General features: G+C 54.5%; 7 protein-coding genes across 7 annotated transcripts; 4 read left to right on the top strand and 3 right to left on the bottom strand.

Moving 5' to 3' along the window:
• Positions 1–284: 284 nt before the first annotated feature.
• On the bottom strand, positions 285–1,146 carry K437DRAFT_225796 (uncharacterized protein; the record flags this gene model as incomplete). Its single annotated transcript, XM_013386835.1, has 2 exons — positions 285–812; positions 880–1,146. 2 exons carry the CDS (start codon positions 1,144–1,146, stop codon positions 285–287), a joined length of 795 nt encoding a protein of 264 aa, XP_013242289.1.
• Positions 1,147–1,874: 728 nt separating this feature from the next.
• K437DRAFT_237295 (uncharacterized protein) lies at positions 1,875–3,432 on the top strand. Its single transcript, XM_013386834.1, has 3 exons — positions 1,875–2,251; positions 2,329–3,068; positions 3,142–3,432. The coding sequence occupies exons 1-3, from the start codon at positions 2,080–2,082 to the stop codon at positions 3,142–3,144; spliced, it is 915 nt and encodes a 304-aa protein (XP_013242288.1). The 5' UTR covers positions 1,875–2,079; the 3' UTR covers positions 3,145–3,432.
• K437DRAFT_257558 (GroES-like protein) lies at positions 2,922–4,692 on the bottom strand. The gene is made up of 5 exons (XM_013386833.1): positions 4,277–4,692; positions 3,870–4,209; positions 3,604–3,799; positions 3,438–3,545; positions 2,922–3,369 (listed from the first exon to the last, which is right to left on the bottom strand). The coding sequence occupies exons 1-5, from the start codon at positions 4,432–4,434 to the stop codon at positions 3,164–3,166; spliced, it is 1,008 nt and encodes a 335-aa protein (XP_013242287.1). The 5' UTR covers positions 4,435–4,692; the 3' UTR covers positions 2,922–3,163.
• Positions 4,693–6,036: 1,344 nt separating this feature from the next.
• On the bottom strand, positions 6,037–7,729 carry K437DRAFT_257556 (DnaJ-domain-containing protein). The gene is made up of 3 exons (XM_013386832.1): positions 7,078–7,729; positions 6,230–6,997; positions 6,037–6,163 (listed from the first exon to the last, which is right to left on the bottom strand). Exons 1-3 carry the CDS (start codon positions 7,504–7,506, stop codon positions 6,080–6,082), a joined length of 1,281 nt encoding a protein of 426 aa, XP_013242286.1. The 5' UTR covers positions 7,507–7,729; the 3' UTR covers positions 6,037–6,079.
• A 1,182-nt stretch (positions 7,730–8,911) lies between these two features.
• Positions 8,912–12,040, top strand: K437DRAFT_225779 (WD40 repeat-like protein; the record flags this gene model as incomplete). The annotated part of the gene is made up of 5 exons (XM_013386831.1): positions 8,912–9,145; positions 9,260–9,302; positions 9,371–10,939; positions 11,006–11,813; positions 11,890–12,040. The coding sequence occupies 5 exons, from the start codon at positions 8,912–8,914 to the stop codon at positions 12,038–12,040; spliced, it is 2,805 nt and encodes a 934-aa protein (XP_013242285.1).
• Positions 12,041–12,712: 672 nt separating this feature from the next.
• Positions 12,713–13,549, top strand: K437DRAFT_153777 (uncharacterized protein). Its single transcript, XM_013386830.1, has 2 exons — positions 12,713–13,320; positions 13,426–13,549. The coding sequence occupies exons 1-2, from the start codon at positions 12,902–12,904 to the stop codon at positions 13,457–13,459; spliced, it is 453 nt and encodes a 150-aa protein (XP_013242284.1). The 5' UTR covers positions 12,713–12,901; the 3' UTR covers positions 13,460–13,549.
• Positions 13,550–13,929: 380 nt separating this feature from the next.
• On the top strand, positions 13,930–14,379 carry K437DRAFT_153762 (uncharacterized protein). The gene has a single exon (XM_013386829.1). It carries the CDS (start codon positions 13,988–13,990, stop codon positions 14,264–14,266), a length of 279 nt encoding a protein of 92 aa, XP_013242283.1. The 5' UTR covers positions 13,930–13,987; the 3' UTR covers positions 14,267–14,379.
• Positions 14,380–15,886: the final 1,507 nt, after the last annotated feature.

The following is a 15,886-nucleotide window of genomic DNA, read 5'->3' as shown; positions in this document are numbered from 1 at the left end:
TTGCTCGGTCGCGCCTGCGATGCTTAGTGTGCAAAAAGACGGCTTGGCGGAGGCGAACAGGATCATGTGCAAGGGTGAAGAGGGGCTGTTGAGATACTATCACGAGCAGCTAGGGTCGGACAGCTACAGCTGGGACACCTTTGTCGAGCATTGGGGGCTCGCGTTGGTCGACTGGTTGCGCTTCCAGGCGGGCTGGGGCTTCTGGGGGAACACCAAGTGGCTAGAAAGTCGCGTAGATGGTATTCTGCTCAGTTGGGACACTTGACCTTGTCCGTGTGGTCCTCTCACGTCTTCTCCTCGCGGCCCTGCTGTCCAACGCGAATGCAAAAGTTGTTGAACGACGGGCCCTTGCGAATCTCCTCCTTTTTGAATGATGTTCCGTCCCATCCTGCCTGTGCTTGGTCCTGTCTCCGTTGACACAACCACCTCGTAAGCTTGGCACTGTCGTTCTGTTCGACAACGTTCCAGCCACATGCGTGGAGGATCGCGCGTAGACGTGCATGATCGAGGTATCGAGAGTTCTCGACGCAGGCGAGAGGTAAGACCAGGAAGAGGAAGCCAGCCTTTGTGAGGTGCTTGTGTGCGTGCAGGAGCATGTTGCCGCGCCGGAAGAGGTTTCCTTCAAAGTTGATAACAAGGCTCAGGGCGACGCAATCAAAGCAAGCAGCCTCGTTTTGCGGCAGCGGCCAGTCGAAAAAATCGCTTTTGATCACCCTTTCGCTTTGTGGGCTGAGGTCAATGTTAACAGGATCTATCCATTTGTATTTGTGGTACGCCGTGCCCGATAGCGATCCTACGTCGAGGAGCCGGATCTGCAAGGAAATCTCGAAGGTCAACATCGCATTCCCACCTGCTCAAAGAGCAGGCCGTCGTACTTACCCGTCTCTTGCCAGATGCTTCTTGCTCTGCCTTCCATATCGGTCCGACCTGCTGCACGAGCCACTTGCCAGTTTCTCCCGCATTGTGCCTATCTCGCCCTTTGAGACTTTCCTTTTGATACCCATCGAGGCCACCGTACGTTTCGTCCATCTGCTGTCGCAAGCGCTCCTTTTCTCTGGGATCTTGGCACTGCGCGATCCGCTTGAGCAGCGTGTGGAACCCTGCTATTGCGACCGAATGCGCCGTTGCCGACTTTTTCGATCCCATCTTTGCAGAGGTTGAGTCTTTCTCTGAACCAATTTTGGAGTCCTGCTCCGCTTGGACAGCCTTCCGTCGCTTTGAATTTGAACGTCGCCCCCGGTCTTCAACCGGTTCGGCATCCGTCTTCAAGACAGCTACCGATGGTTTCGGAAGGTCCCCCTCTGTTGCGGCCGCACGGTCGAGGGCTTTGCGCTTGCGTGCAGTATGAGGCATGATGACAGTCACTCCGTGGTAATGCCGTCATAGAATGAGCTATATCTTGCTTGCTGTTGCGCCGCACTTGAATTGCTCGCAGGCTTCACAAAGTATTTCACCCCCACGTGCATTTAGGTACTACGAGAACGTCAAATTGACTAGCAAAGGGTGGCAGTGAGAGCTAAAGCGAACGACCGAGGCCATACTCGAATTGCGAGCTGTGCTCGGTAAGACTTCGAGCACCACAGAGTTGGAACAGCTGGGTTGTCTAATATTCGAAATTTCGAAAAAAAACCCCGTCTACTGAAAGAACGCGTCGAGTCCGCCACTCCAGCTCCCCCTCCCTGCTGTAACTGGTCATGCGCCTGCCTAACTGAAATCAATGCGATGATGATGGTTGGTGCGCATTTCCGGGCCTGCTTACGTAACACCAGCTCCGCTCTTTCGACCTCTCCAAGTTGCGGGAAGGAGCAAGAGAGAGTCAACCAGCTGACTGGCTGCTTTCGAAAAGGCAAGGACGTAACCCATTGGAACCAAGACTTGCTCCCGGGTGCAGAAGGCAGATAGATGCCATTTCTGATCCGACAAGGCGTGCAACGGAGCCGTGTCGTGTAGAGAACAGGGGTACAGTTTTTAATGCTTTCAAGCTTTCCGCGAAGAGCATCGCAGTGCTGAATATCTTTTGACGGCTGAAATTGTACGACTACTGGGAGACGTAAGCTCAAGAGAGCCACCGCTCAGACCATGCCGGACTCTAGCAAGAAGAAGTCCATGCGCCTGAGCTTCAAAGGCGAGGCAAAAAAGAAGCACAAGCCCAGATCGACGTCGTCTTCGGGTGGTCCATCATCAAAAGCGGATGGAAAGCGCAAGAGAAGCCCCGAGAGCGACGCTGAAGAGTATGGTGGCGATGAACAAGGTATGTTTCCGTTTTGTGGTACCTATTTCCCAAGCGGCCATCTAATGCCACGCTATTGGCCACCCTGCACTGCTAAGCTTGGGTTCCGGCAGAATCCGCAATCGACGTCAATGGCCCTTGCTTTCTCTTCCAGGAGCTGCAAGACCCTTCCTCCTCGAAGCCAATTCCTTACACATTGCAATTTAACTCAACATTGCAGTCCATCGTCCCGATCTCGATAGCCCCGCCGGATTTGGGTAATCAGCAAATACTGCTCACCGGAGAGGAGGGCGGCGAGGAAGCGGGAGCGATGATCGCTGCCATCGAAGTGAGCCCCACGCATGTGCACCAGGTGTGGGTCGCCAACCGCGTCGCTGGCAGCACTACGTGGTCTTTCAAGAGCGGTGCAGAAGGGCGCTTCATTGGGGCGGACAAGCATGGTGCAATACATGCTGAATCCGAAGCACGTGGTCCGCAAGAAGGGTGGGAGATCGAGCCGATACGCAGTGGAGCAGGAGGTTTGGCTGTGAAGAGCGCCGTGCATGGCCGATACCTCACCCTCGGAACGGTCGCGGGAGGCAAGACGGTGCTGCGCGCTGACGCCGATCGCGCGGAAGAGTGCGCGTGGCAGGTGCGGGTGCAGTGGAAGTACCGACACCAGGCACGGCAAGAAGCGCGCGCCAAGATGGAGGTGAGCAGTTCCGGGCTCATGAAGAGATACGATCCAGCTGCGATGCAAGCACAAGGGGGCATGGTAATGGGAGGTGGAAACAAACCAAGATCGGCGGAAATACTGTTAGAGATGCGAGCGAAAAAAAAGAGTGACCGGTATGCCAAGGTGCGTCGCGTCTATAGCCGAAGATTATCGCCATTGCTTACTTCTCATATTTCATTCATCCGTGGACGTACAGTGATACCATATGTACTGCGCCATCACGAAATCTTGATCAGCAGCTTGCCCGTCGTTCCTCGGCTCGTAATGTCGATCTGGCTCTGCTTAATGCCCTCGGCGCTGAACGAATAGTCCTTGTGCACGCTCAACTTGATGACGCTTTTGGCAAGAAGCTCCCACAGCTCATTGCTGTAGCGATCAAGCTCCTCCCGTGTCACAACATAGTTTCCGAGTGTGGGGCGGACGACTGCAGGCTCATTGTCAGCCCAATGTAGAAAAGGAATATCACGAGAATGATTTTTTGGCTCTGCTTACCCTTGATATTCTTGGCTGATAGCTTCAGCGGCGCGAATGGCTCGACAGCACCGCTTGCATTGCCGAAAGTGACAATCGTGCCCTTGCGCGCGATGACTTTAAAGTCGTCTGTTGAAGGACGAATTGGTAGCGATTGCCAATTCCATCCGCTATTGCGGCCACTCACCTTCCCATGTGTCTTTTCCAACACCGTCAAAGATGCCCTGAACTCCCTTGTTGCCCGTAATTTCCAATGTCTTGTCGACGACGCTCTCGCCTTTCCCATAAAGAATGACGTATTCTGCGCCGTTCGCCTTGGCCAGCTCGGCCTTCTCCGTTGTGGACGTGGTGCCGATGACGTGGGCGCCGAGGTATTTGCACATCTGTAAGGGGTAGTGAGGGAGAGGTTATAAGCGCAGAACCTATCGATGTTCATTACATTGCCACACTCGCCTGACAAAGCAGGAGACCAACACCACCGGCAGCAGCATGGACAAGCACGTAGTCACCCTTTTTGACTTCGTACGCCTCCTTGACAAGCGTCCAGGCTGTGAGGCCTTGCAAGACGAGACCTGCGCCGGTCTTGGTGTCGACGTTGCTGGGCAGCTTGACGATCTTGCTATCCTCCAGCAGAGCAAACTCTGCGTAGCCGCCGCCCGTTGCAAGGTAGCCTGATGCCTTGTCTCCGACCTTAACGTTGCTTACGTTTGGACCTACAGCATGGATAGTACCCGCCGACTCGTTACCCAAAATGAAGGGGGTCTCCTTCTTGTACAAGCCAGAGCGCAGATAGCTAGATGTGAGATGAAATGGTTAGCCGAGGGCCATCCAAAGCTTGGCAGTAGCATCGTTCCATTCACGTGTCGATGAAGTTGACTCCTGCCCACTCTACCTTCAAAAGCACCTGGCCGGGACCAGGCTGAGGGACCGGAACGTCGTGAATTTCGAGCACTTCCAGTCCCCCCTGCTTTTGGATCTGGAGGGCCTTCATGGTCGAGGGCACGCTTGAAGATGCCATCGTGCGACTGCGCAGATGTGAGTATTGCAGCGCAAGGTTTGGGTTGATCGATGTGACAAATGGGCTGAGACCAAGGAGTTGTCTGTGTAGCCGGTAGATTCGGAGCATGGGATGGTTGTGGTGGTCCTGGGAACTGCCCAACGCGACACGTTGATGCCCCTTTCTACTTGTACATAATCTCTCAGACGGACCAGGGCAAGCGGGAGGTGGATGGCTCCCACTCAGCAGTGTTTCTATGGCGGGCTTTATGTGTGGCTGGATGGATCGACCGAGCATCGTCTTCGGCAGTCTCGGGCAATTGGGTTCCGCGCCTAACAGACTAATCATTCTCACAAGCCCGCCATGCCAGTGCGATCGATCGAAGGAACTCTACACCAATTTTCCAGATTCATCGCCGGCAGGCTTGAATTCAGCCGTCCCAGGTAAAACTGCTAGCAAATCTAGCGAAGAGAACAGATGCAATGGGAAGCACCGCAACCTCCGCGTAATCAGACGTTCTTGCGCAGTCCAAGGCTCTTCAGCGGAGAAAATTGCCAAGGGCGATTCATCGACGCACACATCCCGTGCGCGCATACATGTGTCTTTTGGTTCCGTCACAGTAGCTGTCACAGCTCATTTGTCAGATAGCAATTCTGGACGTTGTGCTCTGGCCTAGACCCTGTTGCTGCTGCTATGGTTGTGTCTTTTGGACAAGACTGCGCGATGCGGTCGCTATTAAGCTGTGGGTCATTCTTAAGGGCATGCCCAAACATGGACGGCCAGGTGTCGATGGAGATGAGCAAAGTCTGAGGCTGAAGTATATGCTCACCTGATTTACCTCTATCCCTGCAGCTGACGCCGTATCACTCGTATGAACGGCCCTTCTTTAAAGCTCCGTTTGCATAGCTGCCTCTGACTCTGACGTCAGCTGTTACATCAACGTCAAATGAAACAGAGCTGCTAGCTGAAGACTCAGTTTTGCATACAATCGCTGTAGATAGTACCGATTTGACATAGCCATTGGGACGAGCTTCGGTGAAGAGCGGCTTAGGATCGCAGAAGAACTCGATGGACGGGTCGCCAAAGTGGAATGCTTCGCTTCTTAGAGCGGCTGCAAATTGGTCTAACGAGCCTTTTGCTCCTCCGCCGATGCTACTCAGGCCTTCTCCGCAAGCGGAAGTCCCTCTAGAGCTCATATCCAGCAGTGCTTCTGCGTTTGTCAGCCGCCTGTTCACGCCATACGTCATTGTTCACGGTCGCACTGTCACCTCACACTTCGCTGGCACTTGTCGCGCGAGCATGCCAACAATGATGTTACCCCAGTCTGTTGCTCCCATGCCGAACAACCAGAATTGATCAACATTGACTGTAACGGAAGAAAGGTTTGTGGACGGGCTCCATCGATCGCCCTAGGTGACGCACCCTCCCCGCTTATCTGCAGGCTATCATAATCGATAAAAGGTTTCGCGCTCGCACCGTTGATAGACCCATTCGCTTCCATTTCAACCGCTTCTTTCGTAGACTAACGCGCTCGGCCCTCTTATGGCCGCACACGCGCGGCTTCCTACGTCGCAGGTCCACTGTAATCTATGCCTGATATGGAAAGGGCTTCAGTGTAACCGACTTAATGAGACTTCCTCTGGTTGTGTTACAAGGTTAAGGGCGATCACATATAGATACCAAAGTCATGCAACCGCTCGCAAGGCTCGTACTTTTCCGCGCGGATCTGCGCAGCCGCTTGTGGATCCGCCTGCAGAAAGGTGGAAAAGGACGTCAGCATACAGTAAAGGCGGGTATTACAGTCGCTGTCGCTCACCCCGATACCAAAGAATCCCTGCGTATTTTGCAGTCGCCGGCTCTGATGTTCGCGATACCTCTCGCACTGCCCGTATAGGCGATTCCGCCACTCGCGCTCGACTCGATCCTCAAAGCCCTTCAGGCCGCCATTGCTGGTAGCCCCACTTCCACCAGCGGTGAACGGATGGCGCGAGAACGAATCGCGGTTGACAAAGTACGAAACGCCATTCTTTGGTGTGATACGGTGGTCTCTGTATACGCCAGACTGGGTGAATGTGTATGACGGGTCGGCCGTGGTGAAGAGGGAGGGAGCATACGAGAGAAGCGAGAAGAGGCCAAGAATGAGCAAAGGCAAAAGCTGGAGTAGAATCGAGGTGTTCTGCGATGTTTGTTGCGGCTGCCTTGCTCCTGCTTGCCGAGCCCGTCGCCCGTTGCTGGCGTAGTATGTCCGCCCACCCATGCCTGGCCCGCCAAATGAGAAAGTCGCACCGCCGGGCCCAAAACCCGAACCCATTCCGCCGCCGAAGAACATGTTGAAAAGGTCCTGCGGATCGACCTCTTCTGCAAACATTCCTGGACCTCCTCTGAAGCGCATGCCGGGGCCTCCAGCGGCACCGGCAGCGTTGGAGGATGACGCAGCGAAGCGTTGTTCTGGGTCGCCGCCGAAGCGATCGTACGCGCCACGCTTGTCGGGATCAGACAGGATGGTGAAGGCTTTGCTGACAAGCTTGAAGGCTTCGTCTGCCCCTGGTGCACCATTTTTGTCGGGATGCAGCTGGAGAGCGAGCTGAAAGGCGACAAAGTGACAAGTCTGTCAGTATGCGCCTATTTCTTCTTGAATACACTCATCAGGGACGTAGGAAGCACCTTCCTATAGGCCTTCTTGATCCCATTGTCATCGACTGTCTTTTCGACGCCTAGGACTTGGTAAAAGTCTCCCCCAGATTTCCGGATCCGCTGTACAATTTCTAATTGCTGCTTAGTATATGCCCGCTCCTTCTTTTCTTCCGGAGCCACAGAAGTGAAAGCGGGAGCTGATGACGCCCCTGTAGCTGAACGACTGCGCGCTGCCGGGTTTGCGCTGCCATTCGTGGCGGCGGAGGACGATGCGTGTTCACTGGGACCCTTGCCACTTGCACCTCGGGATTCGAGGCGTGCGAGCAGCGCAGCAGCCTCTTTGGTCTTGCTGATTGAGCAGGACTTTCGCGCCCATTTCAGCGCTGCCTCCGTGTTACCGGATAAGTCGTGTTTCCGTGCCAGTGAGAGGGCCTTAAGTGCTTCCTCCACCTCCGACATTGTGTTCAACGACAATGCTCGGTTGTTGGGCGATGAGGAAGGAGTGAGTCTCAGCAGTACGCAACCCTGAAGCAGCGACACGGAGGGCAGCACCGGACGGTTCGAAGAGAACGGTCAAGTGCTTCGCGGCCTGGAGTAGGGAACTGATGCCTGGACGGCGTCTTCGTCACAACCGGAACGAGGAGGTTCGCCTGGAAGAGGCGGATACGATACGAGTAACGAGTGCGCCGAAGATGGTTGATGGTGGAGCTAGAAAACTACGAAACTCGGGCGCTTCGCAAAGAATAGGGTTAAATGCGCCCCACGCGACGCGTTCATCACCTCCAACGCACCATTAGTGGTACACCATCGAAAGTGCTCAGTACTCATTCCTGTTCAGCGGGTAGCCGTTAGAAGGCTATGCACAGTTTGATCGGAGGAGAAACGCTTCTCTGCTAGATCACCTTTCTCAGATCATTATGGGCAGCATGCAAGAATCGCTCGCAGCAAGGAGCTAATCCGGTGCGAGACTTTTCATGTTGCAAAACAAGCCGTGTTGCGCCTTCATTCATTACGCGATCACATTCTCGTGCCTTTACCGGCTGGCGGGTTGCCTGCAGCGCATACACCCTTCTCTCGCTACGTTATACGCAGAGGACTCCTGTGTCTTCGGGAAGGGACACGTTCGCATTTCAGCAAGGGGTTCAGCGAACTACAGAGCCACAAGACCCACACAATCGGAATGCCAGCCGGACCACCGGGTACAGCCGCAGACATCCTCTCTACTTCTTATTCTCTAGCTTGTGAAGATCGTGTGCACATGGATTCTCGAAAACCTCGGCAGTCACTCGATCACCCAGCCGATGAATCGAACCTGCCCATCATGGAGCGTTGGGCGCCGCAGAGCAAAGGACAAGGACAGGCGAGCCAGCCACGCACGCAGCCCCAAGTCATCAACGTCGACGACTCAGTTGCGGGTCCTTCCAGCCCTCCCATTCCGACTCGAGGAAATGGAGCACTTCTGTCCGTGGACAGACCATCTAACGGGTTCGAACAGCCAAGCCCCATGCTTAGCGCATCCAGCGACAGAAACTCCCTGACGCCTCCGCCTGAAAGATCATCACAGCTGCTGGAAGGCCAGTCAGCCTGTGCAGCGAATATGGGTGGTACCGAGAGCAGAGAAGTAACTGAAAACCAGCTTCCAGTCAAGGGGAAGGCGCCCCTAGCGAACGGAAAAGGGAAGCAGCGTGCTCCATATTCCGCCGGGACCAGAAAAGGCTCAGCTACGGCGGCGGCAGCAGCAGTTGCTCTAGCAGCTCAAGAAGAGCAGTCTGAAGCAGAGGCGGCGGCCAGTGCCGTCAAATGTGCCCAGCAACTGTCATCGAAGCAAGAATCGTGCCTCATTCTTCCCAGTTGGATCTCTCACATGGTCAGCGCCACAGGAGGCGGGAGCTCGAACGTGATTGTCGTCCCAGCATCAGCCGGTAATCCAGAAGATGGCACAACAGCTACCGAAGAGAAGGAAGGGCGTAGGAAACGAGGAACTATCTTTTCTGTTCACGTGCATCCAGACGGAACTCGCCTTGCGACGGCCGGGCTGGACATGAAGATCAAGATTTGGAACACGGAGCCAATCTTGAATCCAGACTGGGAAGAAGACGTGGCGACTGAGGAGAAGGGCAAGCACGAGGAGCGCAACGCACAAGCTGTCGCCACGTCCCACCTTGCCAGAGAGAGCTCTGAAACAATCAACACTGTTCCTGTCGAAGAGGAGAGAAAGAAGCACAAGCTGTTAGCCACGCTTGCACGACATACAGGTGGGTAATAATGTGCGTGAGAGGCATCTTGGCGCAAAGCTCTAATACCCCATCGTCTCATCCAACAGGATCTGTTTTAGTAGTGCGATGGTCCAACTCCGGACGTTATCTGGCTTCCGGCTCGGACGACACCATTGCGCTCATTTGGGAATGGGACCGCACGACCCAGCAGTTCTTCCCCGCCACTGCGCCAAGCAATTCCATAGGTACTGCCGCAGCTGCTGCCGCAGCTGCTTCCTTGGACGGACCCTCTATCGAGAATTGGCGACCAGTGCGCCGTCTTGCGGGGCATACATCAGATGTGGTTGACCTCGCATGGGCTCCCTCCGATCTCTATTTGGCGACTGTTTCGCTAGACTCTGTCGTCATTGTTTACAATGGCCGCACTTTCGATCGTCTACGCAGAATCGATGGTCACGCAGGTTTCATCAAGGGCGTCTGCTTCGATCCGGTAGGACAGTACATGGCAACCGCTTCGGATGACAAGAGCTTGAAGGTCTGGCGCACTGCAGACTGGACGTGCCACAAGACGGTGACCGCGCCCTTTGAGGGCAGTCCGTCTAGCACTTTCTTCCGTCGGCCGAGTTGGAGCCCCGACGGCGCACACATACTTTGCGCAAATGCAATGAGTGGGCCCGTCTTTGTCAGCAGCGTGGTCGAACGCGAATCGTGGAGCTCAGATATTTCGCTTGTCGGGCATGAGAACTGTGTCGCCGTCGCAGCTTTTTCCCCGAATCTCTTCCGCGGCATCTCGGATGACGGTAGCTCTTCCCATGCATCACTCATGGCCCTCGGCTCGCTTGATCAGAGCGTCAGTGTTTGGCTCACAGGCCTCAGCAAGCCCCTGCTCGTCGCGCGGGATGTTTTCGAGCGGCAAGTCATGGACCTCAGTTGGAGCGCCAACGGGCTTACTCTGTACGCCTGCTCGGCCGATGGAAGTGTCGCCGCGTTCGTCTTTGACGCCAAGGAGGTCAGCGAACCTGCGCCGCCTGCAGAGCTGGCGCGAGCCAAGGCCAACTGGGGGTATCGGCCAACCGCGGTGCAGGCCACCATGCTTTCGAGCAGCTCACAAAGTATGCCGACTGGCACGAGTGGCAAGCCGAATCTGCTGACCGTACGCAAAGGCAAAGGCGTGAACCAATCACAAGCTGGCGAGCGTGCAGGACAGAATGCCGGCAGCGACGGAAAGAAGAGCATTAGGCCGGCGCAGGAGAATGGTGACGAGCACCACGACTACGGCGCCGGTGGGATCGTCATACCATCTCAGAAGGATGGCAATAACCAGTGTGGAGATGCGAGCATGTTCGGAATATCACCATCGGATGCGACACCCTCCAAACGCCGCATTTCAAGCTTGGAAGAAGACCTCGAGCCGTTGATGCGCAGCAACAAGCGTTCAAAGGACACGGGCAAGAATCTGGGTAGTGAATTGGCGCACCGTGCACGTGCACTTCGCAGACAGCTTGCCTCTGGGAGATTTGATGACGACGAAGCTCGACCGGCGGAGGATCCCTCAGGCAGCGACTGGCGCGCAAATACGCCATATGCCAAGTGGCTGCCTTCTCCGCCTTCGATGACATGCTTCACCCGTGAACAGCGCAATCTCACGCTCGAGTGCCGGAATTCGAGTCGATCGGGTGAGTGCGCTCGAATGTGTCGTGCAAACCTTTCGGTTCTGACAAGCTATACCTTCCATCTTGCAGCTGAACCAAGTGAGATCGCAATGCTGCAAGATGGAAAGATCTGCTGGGTCGACTGGACGCCATCGGTAGTCACTACGGGAACGTGCAATGAGGCATTTTCCGCCGTCGCGCTTGAGGACTCAAGTGTTGTTGTGCACTCCTCCCGTGGCCGACGGCTCGGATTGTTGCGACTGCCGTCGCCTTGTGTCCAGGTGGAGAGCAGCTCAAATGTGCTCATGATGCTCACCGCCGATGGTCTGCTTCGCCGGATCGGCTATCCAGAGCTCAAAGAACTGCATCCACCCATGACAATTCACAACATCATCAAGAGCGCGGACGACATCGAAGAATTGTGGCTACAGTCGAATGGCGTACCCGTTCTCATCTGTCGAACACGCGAAGAAGCGCTCGTGCTGGACACGGCCCTCATGAGCTGGGTCAGTGTCTCGAGCGGCTTTTTCGCAGATTGTTCACCTTTCTGGGAATCCCGCTTGCGCGGTCGCGACTACTCGGCAAGCCGCGAAAGTTTGGCGTCGAGCCGTGATCCGGTGCGAAATATCGAAGCACTCGTCAACCAGCTCGTCATGAAGAGGCCGATTGAAGAGGGACTGCTCAGATACGGCGAGCCGAAGGATGTTGGACACGCAGCCATCTTCAAGACCTCCTGCGGGCTGAGGCATCTTGAAGGGAGGATGCAAGCTGCCATCCTGTTAGATAGCGCTTTGGAGTACAAGGCGACGCTGCTGGCGTATGCGAAAAAGCTGTCCGAAGACGGGGTGAAGAACCTGGCAGAGGACCTGATCAAGAGCTTGTTGGGACCGGTTTATTAGTGAGCATGGGCACTGACGGCTGCAAGTCAGGCGCGGGCTGATATCTTTTTCCTTTCATTCTTTCTGTGTGCTTAGCAAGCCTGATAGCACTCCATCGTGGAACCCACACGTGCTAGGCTACAAGAAGCGGGAGCTGCTAGCAGAAGTTCTTGCTGTACTTGGCAAAGGACGACATCTCAATGCACTCGTTTGTAGCTATCAAGAAATCCTCAGAGCGCTGCAGTGAAGATCCTGCTGAAGCTCACCCCCTTGTAACCAACCGTCCATTCAACTTGCATCAATCTAAGCCGCCGCGCCTGTGGTTGCGGCGGCTTCCCACCGTGCAGTACCAAAGAAGAGGTGTTTCGATGAGTGATGAATCATATCGGTTATCGAGTGGCTCGACCCTCCAGTTCTAGAGGTGTTGACGGTGACGGGGGTGATAGATGTGGGGACTTCGGGGCAGTCATTGCGTGTAATCCTACCATTCGGATAGGATATACGTTCCGTCGCTCGAGTCCCGAGCCCCACCTTCCTCTCTCGCTGGATCCACTCGAAGCTTGAGAACTCGAGGAGCAGGAGTTCGCTGTCACTCACACCTTGGCAAAGGAGAACTTTATCCCTTTTGGCCGTGCCTTCCCGGATGCGGGATGAAAGCATTGGTGCCCACCTGGGTCCCGCCGGCACCTCGGCGAAATTGGTCGCAGAGAAGTTGAGAGCTGCTGACATCCCAGGTGCTACCCGTCGGCCGGCACCTACCACCGACGCGATGTACGACGGCAAAATGGCGCTTCCTTCCTCACTAGTGGCCAGTGAGGCGCCGTTCAAGGTGCACACGGTCGCTGCTGACGACGCGGACGACCTGACGGCACTCTCCTCCTTATCGATCGATCACTAACAGGCTGTGGAGATGTCTGTCTCGGATCCATACGAACGCAAAGTCGCACTAGTGAACCCGCGAGATTGTCAGGACGGCCTTTGACAACTTCCAGTGGTGGCTCTTCTTCCTCTCCGGCGGCGGCTGAGCTGCGGACAACATTGCTCTGAAGCACTTGCAATGAGTCTGCCGTAGATTGACTATGAATTAAGGTCGACGCATGCGCAGTTCATGACGGTCTCACTTTACATTGGCCTTCTGATCGGGATTGGCGCTGTCTTCTGGGGCTTTGGCTGTGACGTGATCCGTCGGCTCTTCAGCTGGAATGCGACGCTCTTACTCTCCGCCGTTTTTGCCATGGCCGTAGCCGGCGCACCTACTTTCATCGGCGCGGGTGCGCTGCTGACCTGTACTGGGCTAGGCATCAGAGGAAATCTGCTCGTTGACGTAGCAATGCTCATCGAGCTCCTTCCCAGCGCCAAGCGGTGGACACTTACTCTGCTTTCCATCGTTTGGGTGCTCTGTGCGATGACGTACGGGATCTTTCCTGCGCCACTTCGAGGGACGGGAGGCGGTCTCTCGATGGGCATTCAGCGCGTGTTTGGTGTCACCGCACCGCTTGTATTGGCTTCCAGCCAAGCACCAAAGACGTGGGTATCTTAACCTCAAAGATTGTTATCGTTTCGGAGCAAAACAGGCCCCTAGGAGAGCTGTCGCTGACAATGACGTCTTTTTCCTCGTGGGCATGTTCACAGCTGCTCTCTCTATTGCAGCCCGCTCTTCGTTTAAGCTGCACTATTTATTATTTAATCGATCCTTATGCTATTCCTTCCGTACGAGACGAGGGGACGGACGGCGTTGTAATTTAACTGATACCAACGAACACCTTGAAGGTTTGCAAAATAGAATCACCCACAATTGTGCGACCTTGATGCACAATCCCTCTGATTGCTCCAGGCCGGTCGGCTTCACTTCAAGCGGTGGCAGAATTTGAGAAAGGATGCTAGCCATTCAGAATGTAGAGGAGCCGCTGTTACTGACACCAGAAGGATCCTTCAACGTCGCGAGCGAAATTATTGAATGGGCAACGAGAGAGATGAATATGCCAAGAGATGTACATGCGGATGTAGCCGGCGATTAGCATCTTGGTTCCAAACTCTGTTCGTGTGCTGAGCTTGAGAAGCGTTGGGCGCATAAAAGCGTGGAACTCTCGGCCGCCTTGAAGACGGTGACCGCCTATCCCTATGTTCCCCACATATGCGCAAATTCGGCCAGCAGCAAAGCGCAACAGAAGCGCATGCTATGTTTACATAAAGGATGATGATGATACCTAGGATGTGTAAACTGCTTATGCCCGAACTCGTTGCGCTCTCGTTTTGGGTAACCAGTATCGGTCTCCATTTTTGTCTGCGGGCAACTTTAGCAAGGGCCAATACTCATCATCTCAATAGCAATCACCGTGTTTTTCAAAGGCCAGGATCAGTCTACAAGAACGCTAGCCGATTACCTCAGTGTTCGCCTCAAGCAGCTCTCCATCATCTGCACCTAAGGAGTACCAGGCGACCATTCGCTCCGCCTGCTTTCCTCGTTCCTTGACAATCACCTGCTATGGATCGACAACGCGAATGACCTCATTGCTGCCTATAGCGTTGATAGTTTCGTTAGGACATTGGGCAGCAAAACACCCAGTGTGCTGGCTACCACCATGGGTGTAGGTCAGCACGTCAGTACCTCTCTTTAGCAACGAGATGATCATTGTGATTAGGCTCACTTCGACGAATCAATTATGTTCGCAAACAGCTGGCTGCCACTCGGAGCACATCCCTGCGATTCAAATCGTAGGCACTCCTTCCACAGTCGATAAGTCTGCTGGCAATCTCGTGTATCGCACACCACAAATGAGTTGCTCATTTTCGAAGAACTCTCTGCAGATACATAAAGTCGATGGTGTCGCTGGCTCATGTGGCCTCCATACGTTGCATCCTCGTCTGTGTTCTATTTTACAAGGGTCTGCAGATTTGGTGCTTTTGCGCAAATGTCACGCCAAATCACAACTGCACAGCTCGACTTTGCGATGCTCAAGTGTGAGGGTAGAATGCAATTGTCTTCCGAAAAGTATGAACCAGAGGATGACGCAGGGGGATTTGTTGCCTGTGGCGGGGAAAATGCCGCGAGAGAGACTGACAGGGCGCTTGAAGTTTGCGTTAGACGAATGAGTAGAGCTGTGTAAAGTTGGGTCGCGGGACAGAATCGTTCGGTGTGAACAGCCGTATGGTATCTACAACCATCATCACGGAAACAGCAACGATAGGAACCATAAAGTTGGACAAGGGCTGCTGCCGAACCAGTCCAAGTCCTTTGGATTATCCCTTCATCCTCATGCACCCATCCTTCATTACTTGACTATTCACTGCTTCACCTCCTCACTCGCACGCCCATCCACAGCCATTGCTATTACTCACGGTGCTGATTCACCTATAAAATCCAAAGCACCATTACTACCTCCCTGCTGTCGGCAGCGGCAGCCTCAACACCAGTCTTGTCTGCTACCCACACATAACCCTTGCACCTTCTGCCAACTGACATCGACCTTGAGACCATACTGAGAATCAGCTCTTATACAGCTCTTCACCCGGCCGACCTGGCTAACGTTACTGTGGGGGAACTTCCGCATTTCACATTCTTGCCTCTGCAAATCACTCGGCTACCACCTCTTACAGCCATAATACTATTGTCCGCCCAAACCAGAAATTCATTTGCAGACATCTTCTTTTAATAGATACAAGGGTTAAAGAGACATCAGATCGCACCGGGGTCATTCAACTTGTAGCCTTTCAGATACTCCGGCCTTCCACCTCTAGGACGCCGTCTGACCTTCGGAACATTGAAAATGACGGCCTGCAGGTTGGGTCTGATGATCCTCTATCGACGTTGGATGGCTATATCATGTACGGCTTCGGGCGCCAACGGATAAGATCCGGAGGAAGGCAGGACGGGTCCGAAGCAGGGTTAGCCTGTTTCGGAGCAGAATTAGGCTGGTTTGGAGCAGCTTAGGATTAGGGTTAGGAAAAGGTTCTTGAGGCCTCACTCCAGAGTTTTAACCCTAACCCTAACACCATGGGGAGCCTGTGCTTCCTGGCCTATCAGAGTGGTCTCAAGGTCAGCGTTGTAGTCAGTGTCGTTATAGTGCGTCACCTCGCCGTGATCCAGGTCACT

Source organism: Tilletiaria anomala (genome assembly GCF_000711695.1).
Source record: "Tilletiaria anomala UBC 951 chromosome Unknown K437scaffold_63, whole genome shotgun sequence".
Classification (NCBI taxonomy): Eukaryota; Fungi; Basidiomycota; class Exobasidiomycetes; order Georgefischeriales; family Tilletiariaceae; genus Tilletiaria; species Tilletiaria anomala.
This window is presented reverse-complemented; position numbering and strand designations above follow the sequence as displayed.